Genomic DNA, 13,281 nt, shown 5'->3' with positions numbered 1-13,281 from the left:
GAAAGATGAGCAAAACAAGTGTTCTCTGCCAGGTTGGCAGAAAAACGACCCAGAGGAAAACCAAGATATAAGTGGATTGAGGTACAAAGTGCCTTAGATGATAGAAATATAAGATCTGATAATGTTGGAGTCTTGACAAGTAACAGATTGATTTGGAGAAAAATTGTAGATAGGAAGTTAGTAATGATGTAAATTTTTCATGTAGTACTATCATATCCTGTACACTCCTTGAGAGTGCATGCTAGGAATTTGCTGATGATGATGATGATTAATAATAAAAATTTTTATTATTAGTCATCATTAACGCTTCTCTTTGACATATCTGAATTGCCAGCATAACTACTCTTGCACTACTTTTGGAGCCATTATTAAGTAAAATAAGAGTTACTTGAGCATTAGCACTGCAATACTGTGATAGTCAATCCGATAACTGAGAACTACTCAGAATGGTGTGCAATTCCAGATATTCCTGATTTCTGAAAGGCTGCATGTAGCTTTTTCCATCTTTGCAATGAGTTGCCCTAGTGTTGAACCACTTCTGGGATCAGCTGAATTGTTTCTTACTAAAAAAAAAAAGAGCCATGCAGCTTCATTTTGATGATTTGAAATTACATAGGCAAAGTGGATATTAGATCCAACATTATTTCAAAACCGAATGTTTGTAGAAACTATGAAAGTCTCGTAAGTTGACCTTACAAGAATGCAATCATTGGCATCCCCGAGTTGCACTACTTACTTGACTTAATTGACTTAAATAGTTAAGACAACTCTGGGATGCCGAGGATTGTATTCTCGTAAGCTCTCAGGTCAACTTACGAAACCTTCATAGTTTCTACAAACATTCGGATTTGAAATAATGTTGATGCAATATCCACTTTGCCAATGTAATTAATAAATTGTTTATTTCTGGAATTTTCTATTTAATATCTTCGGACCGGGGTTGACCACAGATAACTGAAACTGAGGAGAGTGAACCTGCAGAGAAGGTTCACAGATAAAGTCATATACTGTGGAGGAACCACAGTATATGACTTACAGCTGAATGTGAAATTAGAATACTATATATTTTATAAAGGCACAACTAGTTTCATCTTTCTAGAAGACTTCATCAGGTGTGTAGTGCATAGAAGAAAAAAGAGATACATAAAAAGGATAACTTTGGTATACATTACTAAAGTTCTAAATTATTCTCTCTCTCTCTCTCTCTCTCTCTCTGTATGTGTGTGTGTGTATATATATATATATATATATATATATATATATATATATAGAGAGAGAGAGAGAGAGAGAGAGAGAGAGAGAGAGAATGTTAGAGGCATAATATTTTCAGAGAAGGCAGAGAGTACAAGATAAAGAGGCAGGAATAGTGTTGAGGATAGCAGAAGAGCAATCAACAAGAGTAGAAGTCAGCAAAAAGGCAGACATGTAGATGACATGACATTGACAGATAGAGATAATGATTGCAAACTAAATAATTATTATGGAAGATTTCAATTTTGGGGACAAAGAAATGAGAAAGACACCACAGGATAGAAATGGAATTTATACAGCTACTAAGAGATAATTATCTGTAAGAGCATTTAATAGAGGGAAACTGAAGTCTGTGAGTTCTGGATTTAGTGATAACATCCAAGGACTGGTTCTTAACAAAAGTAGCCACACATTCAGGGAAGCAATGAAGCAGCCTTGACATGGGAGGCTGCCAAACATGGAATTCTTAGTTATATATGTAAAACTACAATGCAAGTATTATGACAAGGTTATGAGAAAGATGGAAGCAGTGCCATAGCATAAGAATCTAAGGGGAAAATATAATGGTCAGGAGGCTAAATTAAGTAAAAATTAAATGGACGAGTAGCATCATTAAGTAGGAGCTGCCAAAAAATAAAATATATATGGTACATATAAGGGGAAAGGTAATTTGCAGGCGCATGAGCATTAGAAAGCACAGGCAAGATGAGTAGTAAGGATAGTGAGGTTAAAAAGGAAAAATCAGACAATGAGAGGAAATTAGCTGAGCAGACCAAAGAAATTCCCAAACGGTTCCTTCACATCATGGAATATAAAAGAAAGAATGACTATGAATAGATAACTTTAATGAGTGTTGACGAGATAACAGAAACAAAAGGAATAACTGAATTACTGAGAGATCAAGTGAATCATCCAGGTAGAAATTCTGCAGGGCCAAATGTGGCAAGAAGAAATAATGTGTGTGCTTAGGATATTGAAGAATCTATGACCCTGACTGTTTAATTCTTGGTCTCGGCTGTGGTATTCCGTCCCCAAAGGAGTGAAAAGAGGGGAAAATAGTTCTATTGCACAAAGCCAATTCCAAGATTAATAAGCACCTCAGAAATGGTGGCTAAGGCACTGGAGAAGTTAGATAAAAGCAGAATTTAAGAATGGGCGGACAGGAATGTGCTACTCATGTGGGACAGCATGGCTCTGTGAAGAGTAGGTTATGTCTTAATAATTTAATTCCTTTTTTTTTTTTTTTTACAATAAAGTAAGAGATGAGTTAAATAAAGGAAATGGCTATGTCATAATATTGCTAAACTTTGCTAAGGAAAATGACAGGATACCACGTGAAACTATAAACTAAAACAAACAGGAATTAATACAAAGCCAGTGATATGGATAAAAAGGTGGCAGGTGAACATACACAAATAGCATAGAAAAGGGCAATATGTGGCAGAAGAGAATTAAAGAGAAGTGGATGACAAAAGGTGTGATGTAGGGTCTGTATTAAATAGCTGCTGCTATTTAATTTGCATATTAATGATACAAAAAATTTTTAAGGGAAATTATCCAGTTGTTTCCTGATGGTACACAACTGAGGAAGGCAATAATTTAATAAAGATGATACAAATCATACAGGATAATTTAAAAAGACTGATGCTATGTACAGTGGATAATGTTTGCCAGTTTAATGTGGCAAACATTTCTGCACTTTTGAAATGAAAATATTACAAAATAAATACTATAAAACTACCACAAAACTAGACTGCCAAAAGGATATATTATTATTATTTCCCAAGACCTCATGGAGTCAAAGACTCAGCTGGGAGGTCCTTTTATCACACACACCTCATCATAGTGTGTCTTAAACACACTCAAACTCCTTGCAGACACCACACTCTCAGGCAAGGCATTCCAATCATTCACAACTCGGCACGAAAAAAACATGCCTCTCACTCCCCAACTCACACCCTCTTTATACAGTTTCCAGGGATGACCTCTGGTTCTCCCCTGATCTCCCACTATTCTCTGTAGAACTTCTCCACCATCTTATAACAACCCCTTACCAACTTGTAGGTCTCTATCATTTCTCCCCTCTTCCTTCTCTCAACCAGACTCTGCAAATTACATCTTCTCAATCTTTCCTCATACTCAACATCCAAAGGTCAGAAACTACCTTAGTTTCTGATATATGTGAACAATGATCAGGCTAGGGATTTTGGAAGTGATATGGATAGGGTCAAAGTTCAGAGAACAAATTACAAAAGTGGGTAAAATAGCTCAGGATAACTTTGATGTTCAAGAACATAATGACAAACAGACATGTAAAGAGATTATTATCCTGATATGGCCACAACTGGACTAATGTGTACAGATATGGTTTGCATTTTTGCATTATTAGCACTATGTTTGGAAATGCTTGGGTTCAAATCATGTCAAGGATGTAAAAAACCTATATCAGGATTTTTCAATTGGAGGTGAGTTAGCTAGTTTCAATACCAAGGTGGCAGGATTTTCTTCATAGCAACTTGGGTTTTTCATCTCACAACCAAGCTAACCGGAAAGAACACACACACAATTTACACACAAAAACATATTTAGGCAAAGACTAACATCTTACCCTAAAATGATGGTTTTTGAAAGGTAATCCTGACAGGTCATACTACAAATTATTATTATGATCTTCTAGGTTTCTTGGAGATGAAGAAGTGATGGAAAGAAAATAAATATCAAGAAGGTGGCAAAATATTCTGGAGGTTGTTGAAGAAGCTTAGAAATGGAAGAAAGAGCGCTGTAAAGGAATTAGAGATGATAAAGGTGATATGAAAATTGGAAAAAAAGATATCCTTGAAGTATGGAGTAATTACTTCGAAAAATTGCTATATGAAACAAGCAGTGATGACAGCACAGTGATAAAAAACACTGACAAGGCACGCAATCAGGAATACATATCCATACTTGAAGTAGAAACAGCCATCAAAAGTCTGAAATGTGTAAAGGCTGCTAGACTAGATGATATTCGACCAGAAATGCTCAAGTATGCAGGTATAAAAGTCTTGCACTGCATAATTCAGATGGCCGAATTCCAGATGATTAGAGTAGAGCTCTTATAGTACCCATATATAAAAAGGGAAATAAAACTGAATGTGAGAATTACAGAGGTATTGCTCTACTGAGTGTTCCTGGTAAGATTTATGCCAATATACTTGAGAAATGGTTGAGAAGGATTGTGGAAGAGACGCTTGGAAGAACAAGCTGGATTCAGGCCAAATAGAGGCTATCATTATCAGATTTTCACTTTATGACAAATAGTTGAGAAATCATGGGAATAAACAAAGGTCTGTATTAAAGTTTTGCAAATCTGAAAAAAGCATACAACAAGGTGCCAAGAGAAAAGCTATTCAAAATGCTACAGTTGTATGGTGTCAGTGGGGCATTATATCACGCAATACTTAGTCTTTATTTGAGTTGTAAGTCAGCAGTTAGAATTGAAGGAAGTACAGGACGATGGTTTAATGTTAAATCTGGTGTCAGACAAGGATGTACATTATCTCCTCTGTTATTCATTATCTATGTGGATCACATAATTGAAGAAAGTGGTATTAAATCTTATATCAGAATTGGAGATGTTAATGTCAGCTCTTTGCTTTATACAGATAATGTTATACTTCTAATTTAATCCACTACGAGTCTGCAAGATTCCCTGACTAAATTGAATAACTGTCGTAATAGATATGGTATGAAGGTCAGCAATAACATAGGCAGAAGCATTGAAAATATCAAATGCACTGTGAATGGAGAACCTATAAAACAAATAAAACATTTCAGCTACTTGGGCACAATTTTTAGTGAAGATGATAAATTAAATATGGAAATAGACAACTGGATCAAGAAATCTGGTATGGGAGGAAGTCAACTGAATAAATATATATATATGGAATAAGAGAGAAATTAGTCAAAACACTAAATTAGATGTATACAAGACAATGTTCAAACTAGTTTTAACTCATGGATCTGAGAACTGGATTAGAAGTAAAACACTTGACCAAAGATTAGAGACCGCAGATATGAGAATCCTGAGAAAGATTAGGGGCATGAACAGATGGCATCAATGGCAATATCATATTAAAAATGAGGATATTAAGAAAGAACTTCACATTGTTAGCATCGGGAAATGTGTTAGCAGAGCTAATGTCAGGTGGTATGATCACTTAAACAGAATGGGAGAGGAAATATTAGCAAAACAAGTGTTCTCTGCCAGATTGGCAGGAAAAAGACCCAGAGGAAGAGCAAGATATAGATGGATTAATATAGTAAAAAGTGCCTTAGAAGGCAGAAATATAAGACCTGATAATATTGGAGTCTTGACATTTAACAGACTGATTATAAGAAAATTGTAGATAGGAAGTTAGTAATGATGTAAATTTTTCAAACAGTACTCTCATATCCTGTACACCCTTGAGGGCAAATGTCAGGAATTTGATGATGATGATGATGATGGTGGTGGTGTTTTCTACAGATGCTTAAGCAAGTGCTGTTCAGCAGAACTAGCATCCATTATTCTTTCTCCCAATTTTTGCTGAACTTACAATAATACTAGACATTATGTCAATTATTATCACACATTACATTTTTGTTTTGATCCTTTATTGAAACATAAGCAAACAAAGTTTGCAACTGAAGTATCTTCACAAGTAGGTTACTTGTATATAGAGAAAGATAGCACGGCAACTGCTGTCTAATATTCATTCATAATTAAAACTGCTAAGTGACTGAATCTGCTTCTACCATTCATTTTCCATTCCATTCACTTCTGATCTCTGAAACAGCTTTGCTCTTGAAGAATTATTCCCAAAGACAAGAACCTGCAGCTCTTCGAAAGAACATCAGATACCTTTTCTCTTAATTCCTGCATATATTTTTTCAACCTATTTGGTGTGGGAATGATATTAAAAAAAAAAAGCTGAACTGGAATTCTGTTATTGATTTATCTTATATTAAAAAGAAATGGCAAAGTTGGTATCGGTATTATTATTATTATATAATTAGCAATATCAATAAAAGACAAATCCACTTATCTGAATCTTTTGTTTTAATTTGTGATGCATTATGATGTGATGCATTTTTATTTGTGATGCACTATGATGAAATCATAATGCACATTATTATGAAAATCATAATGTAATATAATAAGAAATATAATAATTCTAATGATTTCAGATAATTATGCTTATCTTAAATCAAATAAAAATTATAGGAAAGAATAATACAAACCCGAATACAACGAATGCGGACTTTATTCTTCCATAAAACGGTTGAACATGTATCCTTCTCAACTGCAAATACGGTTCTTTTCCCACTCGCATCTATTGTTGTATGACCTCTGAAAAAAAAGTTGTTCCAATTACTTGAAAAGACTTAGAAATTTAAATGTTCATTTGCAAAACAAATGAATCTGGGCAACAATATTTGCTAAAATTATTTCACTTACATAAAAATATGCCAAACCCAACAACTCTGAATTCAGTAGTCTAGTAGAGTATTTTAATTCTCAAACATCATTATAGCAAAAGCACTAGGATCAGATTTAAAAACTAACTCGATATATGAATGATTATGTCACAGATTACTTTAGAAATCCAGTCTTTCTTTCAAGAAATTAAGAAATATGCATACTAAATTAAGACCTATACATTTCAATAAATTATGGAGACTACAACTGTGTTAAGAATAATTACTTTAATTTCCCAATGCTCGGATTTTCATTTTAAAGTCATCATCTGGAGTATATACATTTATACAAAGACAAGCTATACTACATTTACAACAGTATGCCAAGATGACAATGATTTGATCGACTGTTATTTTACTCACCTGACTCTAGTGGAAAAGGAAAAAAAAATGTACATAGATTACTACAGTTCTAATTATAATTTATAATGAATTCTTAGAACGAGTATTCTTTAGTGGTTCTGCTTTTGGAGTTTCGCTGTTTTATATTGTGTTATTTTTGGGTTACCGAGGAGGCAAGGTCACAGTTGGCAGCATTTGCAGTGGAAGAGAAGATAAGTTTTCACTATTTAGTATAGTTGAATATAGCATTATATTTATATATATATATATATATATATATTTTATATTCAGTGTTTATTTATATATATCTATCTATCTATGATACAGTGTTCATATATATTTTTAGCGATTAGTTTAGTAGTTACTTGGCAGTAAGGAATGATGGCGGACGCAGCTGCAATCACAAATGGCAAGTCACCAAGTCTTCTGCCATTTAAGAACTCTATTATACATAACATAATAAAGGACTTTGTGGCATGCAGTGTTTGCGGCATGTATGCTTCCCGGGGGTTGAATATGTGGCAGGTAAGAGAAGGGAGAGTGCATATAAGTGCAAAATGCAGGCGGTGGGAGGAAATCAATGAATTAAATATTTTGATAACTGACCTAGTTGCTTCAGGGATGAGAAATGAATGTTGGGAGACAAGTAGTGTGATAGGAGAGAATGACGAGCGAAGTATGAATGAGAAAAGAAGAGTCGGGAGTGTGGTAGGCTTAAATGACTGTGAAGTTTACGGAGATGGTTTTGATTTTGTAAATGAATGGCGAGTAAGAGTGACAAACTTGCAGAGAGGGATAGATGAGCTGAAAGAGGAATGTGGAATGTCTTGTGAACGAGATGAGAAGTATGAAAGATGAGATTAGGAGAATGGAAGAGATGTATGCAAGACGAATCAGAGTAGGAGTGAGAGAAAGTTTTGGGAATGAAAGAAGAGGAGAGAATAGAAGCAGTAGAAGAGAGGGAATGAGAGAGAGGTTTGGGAATGATAGAAGAGGAGAGTATAGAAACAGCAGAAGAGAGGGAATGAGAGAGTGGTATGGGAATGATAGAATGGGAACAGTAGAAGAGAGGGAATGAGAGAGAGTTATGTGAACAATAGAAGAGGAGAGAATAGGATAAGTGGAAGAGAGGGAATGAGAGAGAGGTATGGGAATGATAGAAGAGGAGAAAAAAGGAACAGTGGAAGAGAGGGAATGAGAGAGTTATGGGAATGATAGAAGAGGAGAGGAGAGAATGGAAATGGTAGGAGAGAGGGAATGAGAAGAATGTGAGGGAAAACTGGAACCAGGGATAGAGTGATGTCAGGAAAGCAGGGGAACACAGAGAGAAAAGGTTAGAGGAGAGAGAATGAGGGATGCATGGGAGCAATCGAGGTACAGGGTGGTAAGAGGTGTAATGTATGGGGACTCAATGATCTGTGGTGTGCAAGATAGAATGCGTGAGCAGTGTTTGCCTGGAGGAACGACAGAAAATGTGGCTATGGCAATTAAGAGGGGTGAAAGGGCGGATGAGATGATTATGATGGTAGGAATAAATGACTTGAGAGGTAATGTAAATTGGGCAGTGAGAGATAATAAATATATAGAATATATATAAATATATAAAGATAATAATAAAGAAGACATTACACAGAGAGGAAAGATAGTGTGCATGTTGCCTAGGTATGATAGTGAAGAGCTAAGCAGAAGAGCAGTAATACTGAATAACATAATAGCTAGAATGTGTCAGAAGAGAGGACTGGAATATGTGGATATGCTTGGAGGGCGTTTGAGTACAGAGAGAAATTGTATGCGAGGGACCACTTGCATTTGAATGAGGAAGGACGTAGGCATCTGGAGAGATTGCTGTTCTGAACGAGTCAGCGTGTCAATGCAGGGCAACTAGAATGCCCACGGTGGATGTAGCAGTGATGACCTCTTGTGGGAATGGGTACTTGGGAGAAGGGGGGGCGACATCAGGTAACGCTGAGAACAGTGGACTCTAGAGGGGATAATGCTGGGTATAGAAATAGTGGAATTTTTATGCTTTATACTAATGCCAGGAGTATCTGGAATAAAGGAGAGGAATTGGTGGTGCTGATAGCATCAGCCTGGCCAAAGATTATTAGGATCACTGAATCGTGGTTGACAGAAGAGGATATAACAACAGGAATAGAAGTAGCAGGATATAGCATTTTTCGGCAGGATAGGAAGGGAAAGCATGGTGGTGGAGTACTGCTTATGATAAGTGATGACTTGTGTTCCCTAAGAGTGGAAGTTTTGGAAGGCAGTGACACTAATGGATTTGAAAGCATATGGTGTGAGGTAGAGGTGGGAAAGACGGTATATTTAGTGTGGTGTTGATACAAACCAAGGAGCACAGAGGGTGGGGACCAGGAGATGTTTAGACAGTTGAGCTTGGCAAGTGTGCAAGAAGAATGATTGTTATGGGAGATTTTAACTACAGCAGTATAAATTGGGAAGAGGAAGATGCATGTAGCAATAAGGGAATGGAATTTATAGAGTTCTTGAGGAACAAATGTCTTAGACCAGTGCTTCCCAAACATCTGGATGTCAGAGCCCCCTTTGGAAAAATTAAAATATTTCACGGCCCCCCTCAAAAAAAAAAAAAAAAATCGTAATATAGACATATATTATTATAATATTTATTGTATTTATATTCAATACAAAACATACACAGCGAATATTGCAAAAATGAAATGCAAATATTATATTTTTAGCATCTTACATACGCATTTGACATGGCACATTATTTCATATTTTTATATAAATAGCTATATTGTTATTGTACATGTGCAGTACAAGCATATGAAACGTAAAACGATTAGTAATAAAGAAAGAATTAAAAACATAAAAGAAGTTTAATAACAGTTTAATGTGATGGATGTGTTTCAATACTGCTACACCAATATTAGCTGAAATATTTCAAACTGCAATTCTTAGATTTCTGCTTTTAAATTAAACTTATATGAATAAACATATATTTCCAAATATTCATTAGCGCCGAAATACGCAGGAAGCAAAATTTGTGAACCCGCACCAATGTGTGATTTTTTTCCATTAAAATATAAAAAATAACAAAAAACAAATAATAAATAATAAAAATTAAATATGTTTCTTTTAAGATAAAAAAATCTACTTAGTCTTAAAACATTTTCAATTTGTTTTCATTATTTCATGGCACTCCTCAACAAAACCTACGGCCACCAAGGGGACCGTGGCCCACAGTTTGGGAAGCAATGTCTTAGACAACACATGTAATAGAGGAAACAAGAGGTTCAAGAGTTTTGGATTTAGTCACAGCATCAGAAGAGTTGATAATAACTGAGATGACATCTCTCCCACCAGTTGGAGAGAGTGACCATGTGGTTTTGACTTGGAGTATCAAAGAGACGGGAACATATGTGGAATTATAAGGCAGGGGATTATAATAGTCTTAGACATCAACTTGGGAAAGTTTCATCGAGGGAGGAATTGGAAGGCCAGGATATCATTAGTGCTTGAGAAATTGTGAAGCAATATTTGTTAGCAGCAATAGTAAGCTATTCCACACATGAAGAAGAGGACACAATTTGGTGTAAAGTGGATGGCAAACAATATTAAACAGGAACTGCATGTGAAAAGAGGCTATGGAAGAGATATAAGGAGACAGGTGAAGAGCAGATGCATGAAGAATATAAGACACAGGCCAGTAGAGTGACTAGTATGGTAAGGAAGGTGAAACAGGAATATGAGAAGAGATTGGCCCTAAGATCCAAAGAAAACCCTAGGGAATTTTTTAGCTAAGTGGCCGGTAGGAGGAAAAATGATTGCGAGATAAAAATGGGAATAGAATGACTGATGCAAATGACATAGTAGAATTGTTCAATGACCACTTTATTGGAGTATTTCATCCTGGAGGAGTCAGTTTTAATGCTAGAGGGAAAGGGCAGGTTTAAGGTTTAGAGGTACAGGAGAGTGTGTTTCAAATACTGAGTACTCTGGATATCAGTAAAGCTGTGGGACTGGATGGTATTTCACCACGAGTTTTGAGAGAATGTGCTAAAGAACTGACAGCTCCTTTGACCTGGCTTTTCAATGAAAGTCTGGCTGTGGCAAAGGTGCCCAGGGAATGGAAGGAAGGTAAGATAGTGCCATTGCATAAGGGTGGTAACAGACTGGAAGTGTCTAATTATAGTCCAGTCTGTGTGTCATCAGTAGTTGTTAAGATCTTGGAGAAAGTAGTGAGGGAACCGTATACAGTATTGGGCAGATGAGGGTAATGTTATCTGTGAGAATCAACATGGATTTGTGTAAGGACGCTCTTGTTTTAGCAATATGCTAGCCTTTTATAATAAAGTTTCAAGAACATTAGATGAGGGAAAGGCATATACTGCAATTTTCTTAGACTTGGCAAAGGCATTTGACAGGGTGCCACATGATAAGCTGATATTTAAGTTGCAGCACATGGGTTTGGATGTCAGATTGGTCAACTGGATTCAGGATTGGCTGTCTGATAGGTATCAGAGAGTTGTGTATGGTGGAGCAGTTTCCAGGAGGCAGAGGGTTACAAGTGGGGTCCCACAGGGCTCAGTACTAGGACCTATATTGTTTAACCTTTATATCAATGACATAGCCAGTGGATTGCAGGGGGATATTCAGTTGTTTGCAGATGATGTGAAACTGGGAAGGATTATTAGTAACAGTACAGACGTGGTAGTCCTGCAAGAAGATTTGAATAAACTAGCCATATGGGTAAATGAATGGGGATGTCGGTTTAATGCAGTAAAGTGTAAAGTATTGAGGTTTGGGATAGATCAATGTGATTCTGCATACTCTATTGGAGGAAATATGAGAGATCTGGGGTTGATGATTGATAGAAACCTGAAATTCAGGGGACATTGCAAAGGTGGTGAAGATAGCACAGAGGATTGTGTTATAATGAGAAGGACGCTGACCTGCAGAGATAAAAGAGTTATCATTCCGCTGTATAAGACTCTGATCAGACTACACTTAGACTATTGTTCTCAGATTTGGTACCCAGTATTGGAAGGGGTAAATTAACTGTTGAAAGGGTACAAAGACAGAGATAACAAAGATGGTTTCAGGACTGTAGAATGCTAGTTATGCGGATTTGCTGAGGGAATGTGGACTGCAGAGTTTGGCGGATAGAAGAAGGAGAGGTGATATGATTGAGACTTTTAAACTGTTGAGAGGCAGTTACAGAGTTGACACTGGGGAGTTCTTTCACTTGGCTGAAGAGCGGGAAGGAGTGATGAGAAGGGGGACCATCCCTGGAAGTTACGAAAGGAAACTGTGAGCAAGAAGGGTGAGGAGTGGTTTCTTTGCATGGAGGGTGGTTGAACCGTGGAATGCATTGCCTGATAGAGTGGTGACAGCGAGAATGGTCAATGAGTTTAAGGAGTGGTATGACAGACTTTGTGTTTCCTAGGAAGTACCTCCCACGATGAGTCTTTTGACTCCTTGGAGGTCATTTTCTAAATAATAATGATGAAGGTTATGTTAGTGGAATAAGTGCCATCCATATTCTTAGGATTTTTAGACCATCATTATTTTGAAGATTAGGGTGGTTCATTAGAATTTCACAGGCCTCTTTAAATTTGTGCTCATACTACATTTTTGTGTGATGTAATGGACAGGTGCCGTTTCAATCAGTTCATTGCAGAGTATTCAGAGAATGAAACGAAAGGCCAGATTTACCATAGTTATTAAATTCAATATGTCACTTATGTTCCTTTTTTTTGGATAGGAACTGTGTATCCAATTTCACCTATATAAGACAAATAACAGGTGCACTAAATACTGTATACTCCAGGGTGGGTCAGTGGAGTAAGTGGATCCTTGGAGGAGTTGAACAAGTTCTTTAATTTTATAAGTACCCTCCATGGAGTCAGCAGACTTTTCATGGAAAGTTCATTTGACTGACAACATATCGTACCGAATCTTAAAATCTTAACACTCCCTGTATTAACAACACATTCTGGTAATGCATTCCATTCACTGATTCTCCATGTAAAAAATCTACTCCACACCCCTCTTCAACCCCACTCTTACATAACTTCCAAGGATGGCCTCTGGTTTTTTTCCCCTTTTGTCTTCTACTCTTTTCATAATCCTATATGGATTAATCCGATAAAATCCTCTCACTAACTTAAATGTCTCTATCATATCACCTCTTTTGCTCCTATC

At 36.4% G+C, this 13,281-nt stretch overlaps 1 protein-coding gene across 1 annotated transcript in view; it reads right to left on the bottom strand.

Annotated features, from left to right (window-relative positions):
• Positions 1 to 13,281, bottom strand: part of LOC150092863 (RING finger protein 141-like) — a 161,639-nt gene that overhangs the window by 61,837 nt on the left and 86,521 nt on the right. Inside the window, exon 3 of the mRNA XM_090414583.1 lies at positions 6,514 to 6,622. Within this exon, the coding sequence (XP_090270709.1) occupies positions 6,514 to 6,622 (109 nt within the window). The remainder of the gene's footprint in view (positions 1 to 6,513; positions 6,623 to 13,281) is intronic.

This window comes from Typopeltis vanoorti, chromosome 25, assembly GCF_054136105.1.
Source record: "Typopeltis vanoorti isolate ZY-2024b chromosome 25, IOZ_Tvanoo_1.0, whole genome shotgun sequence".
Taxonomy (NCBI): domain Eukaryota; kingdom Metazoa; phylum Arthropoda; class Arachnida; order Uropygi; family Thelyphonidae; genus Typopeltis; species Typopeltis vanoorti.
Note: the sequence above shows the minus strand (reverse complement) of the source record. Positions and strands in the feature narration are given on the sequence as shown.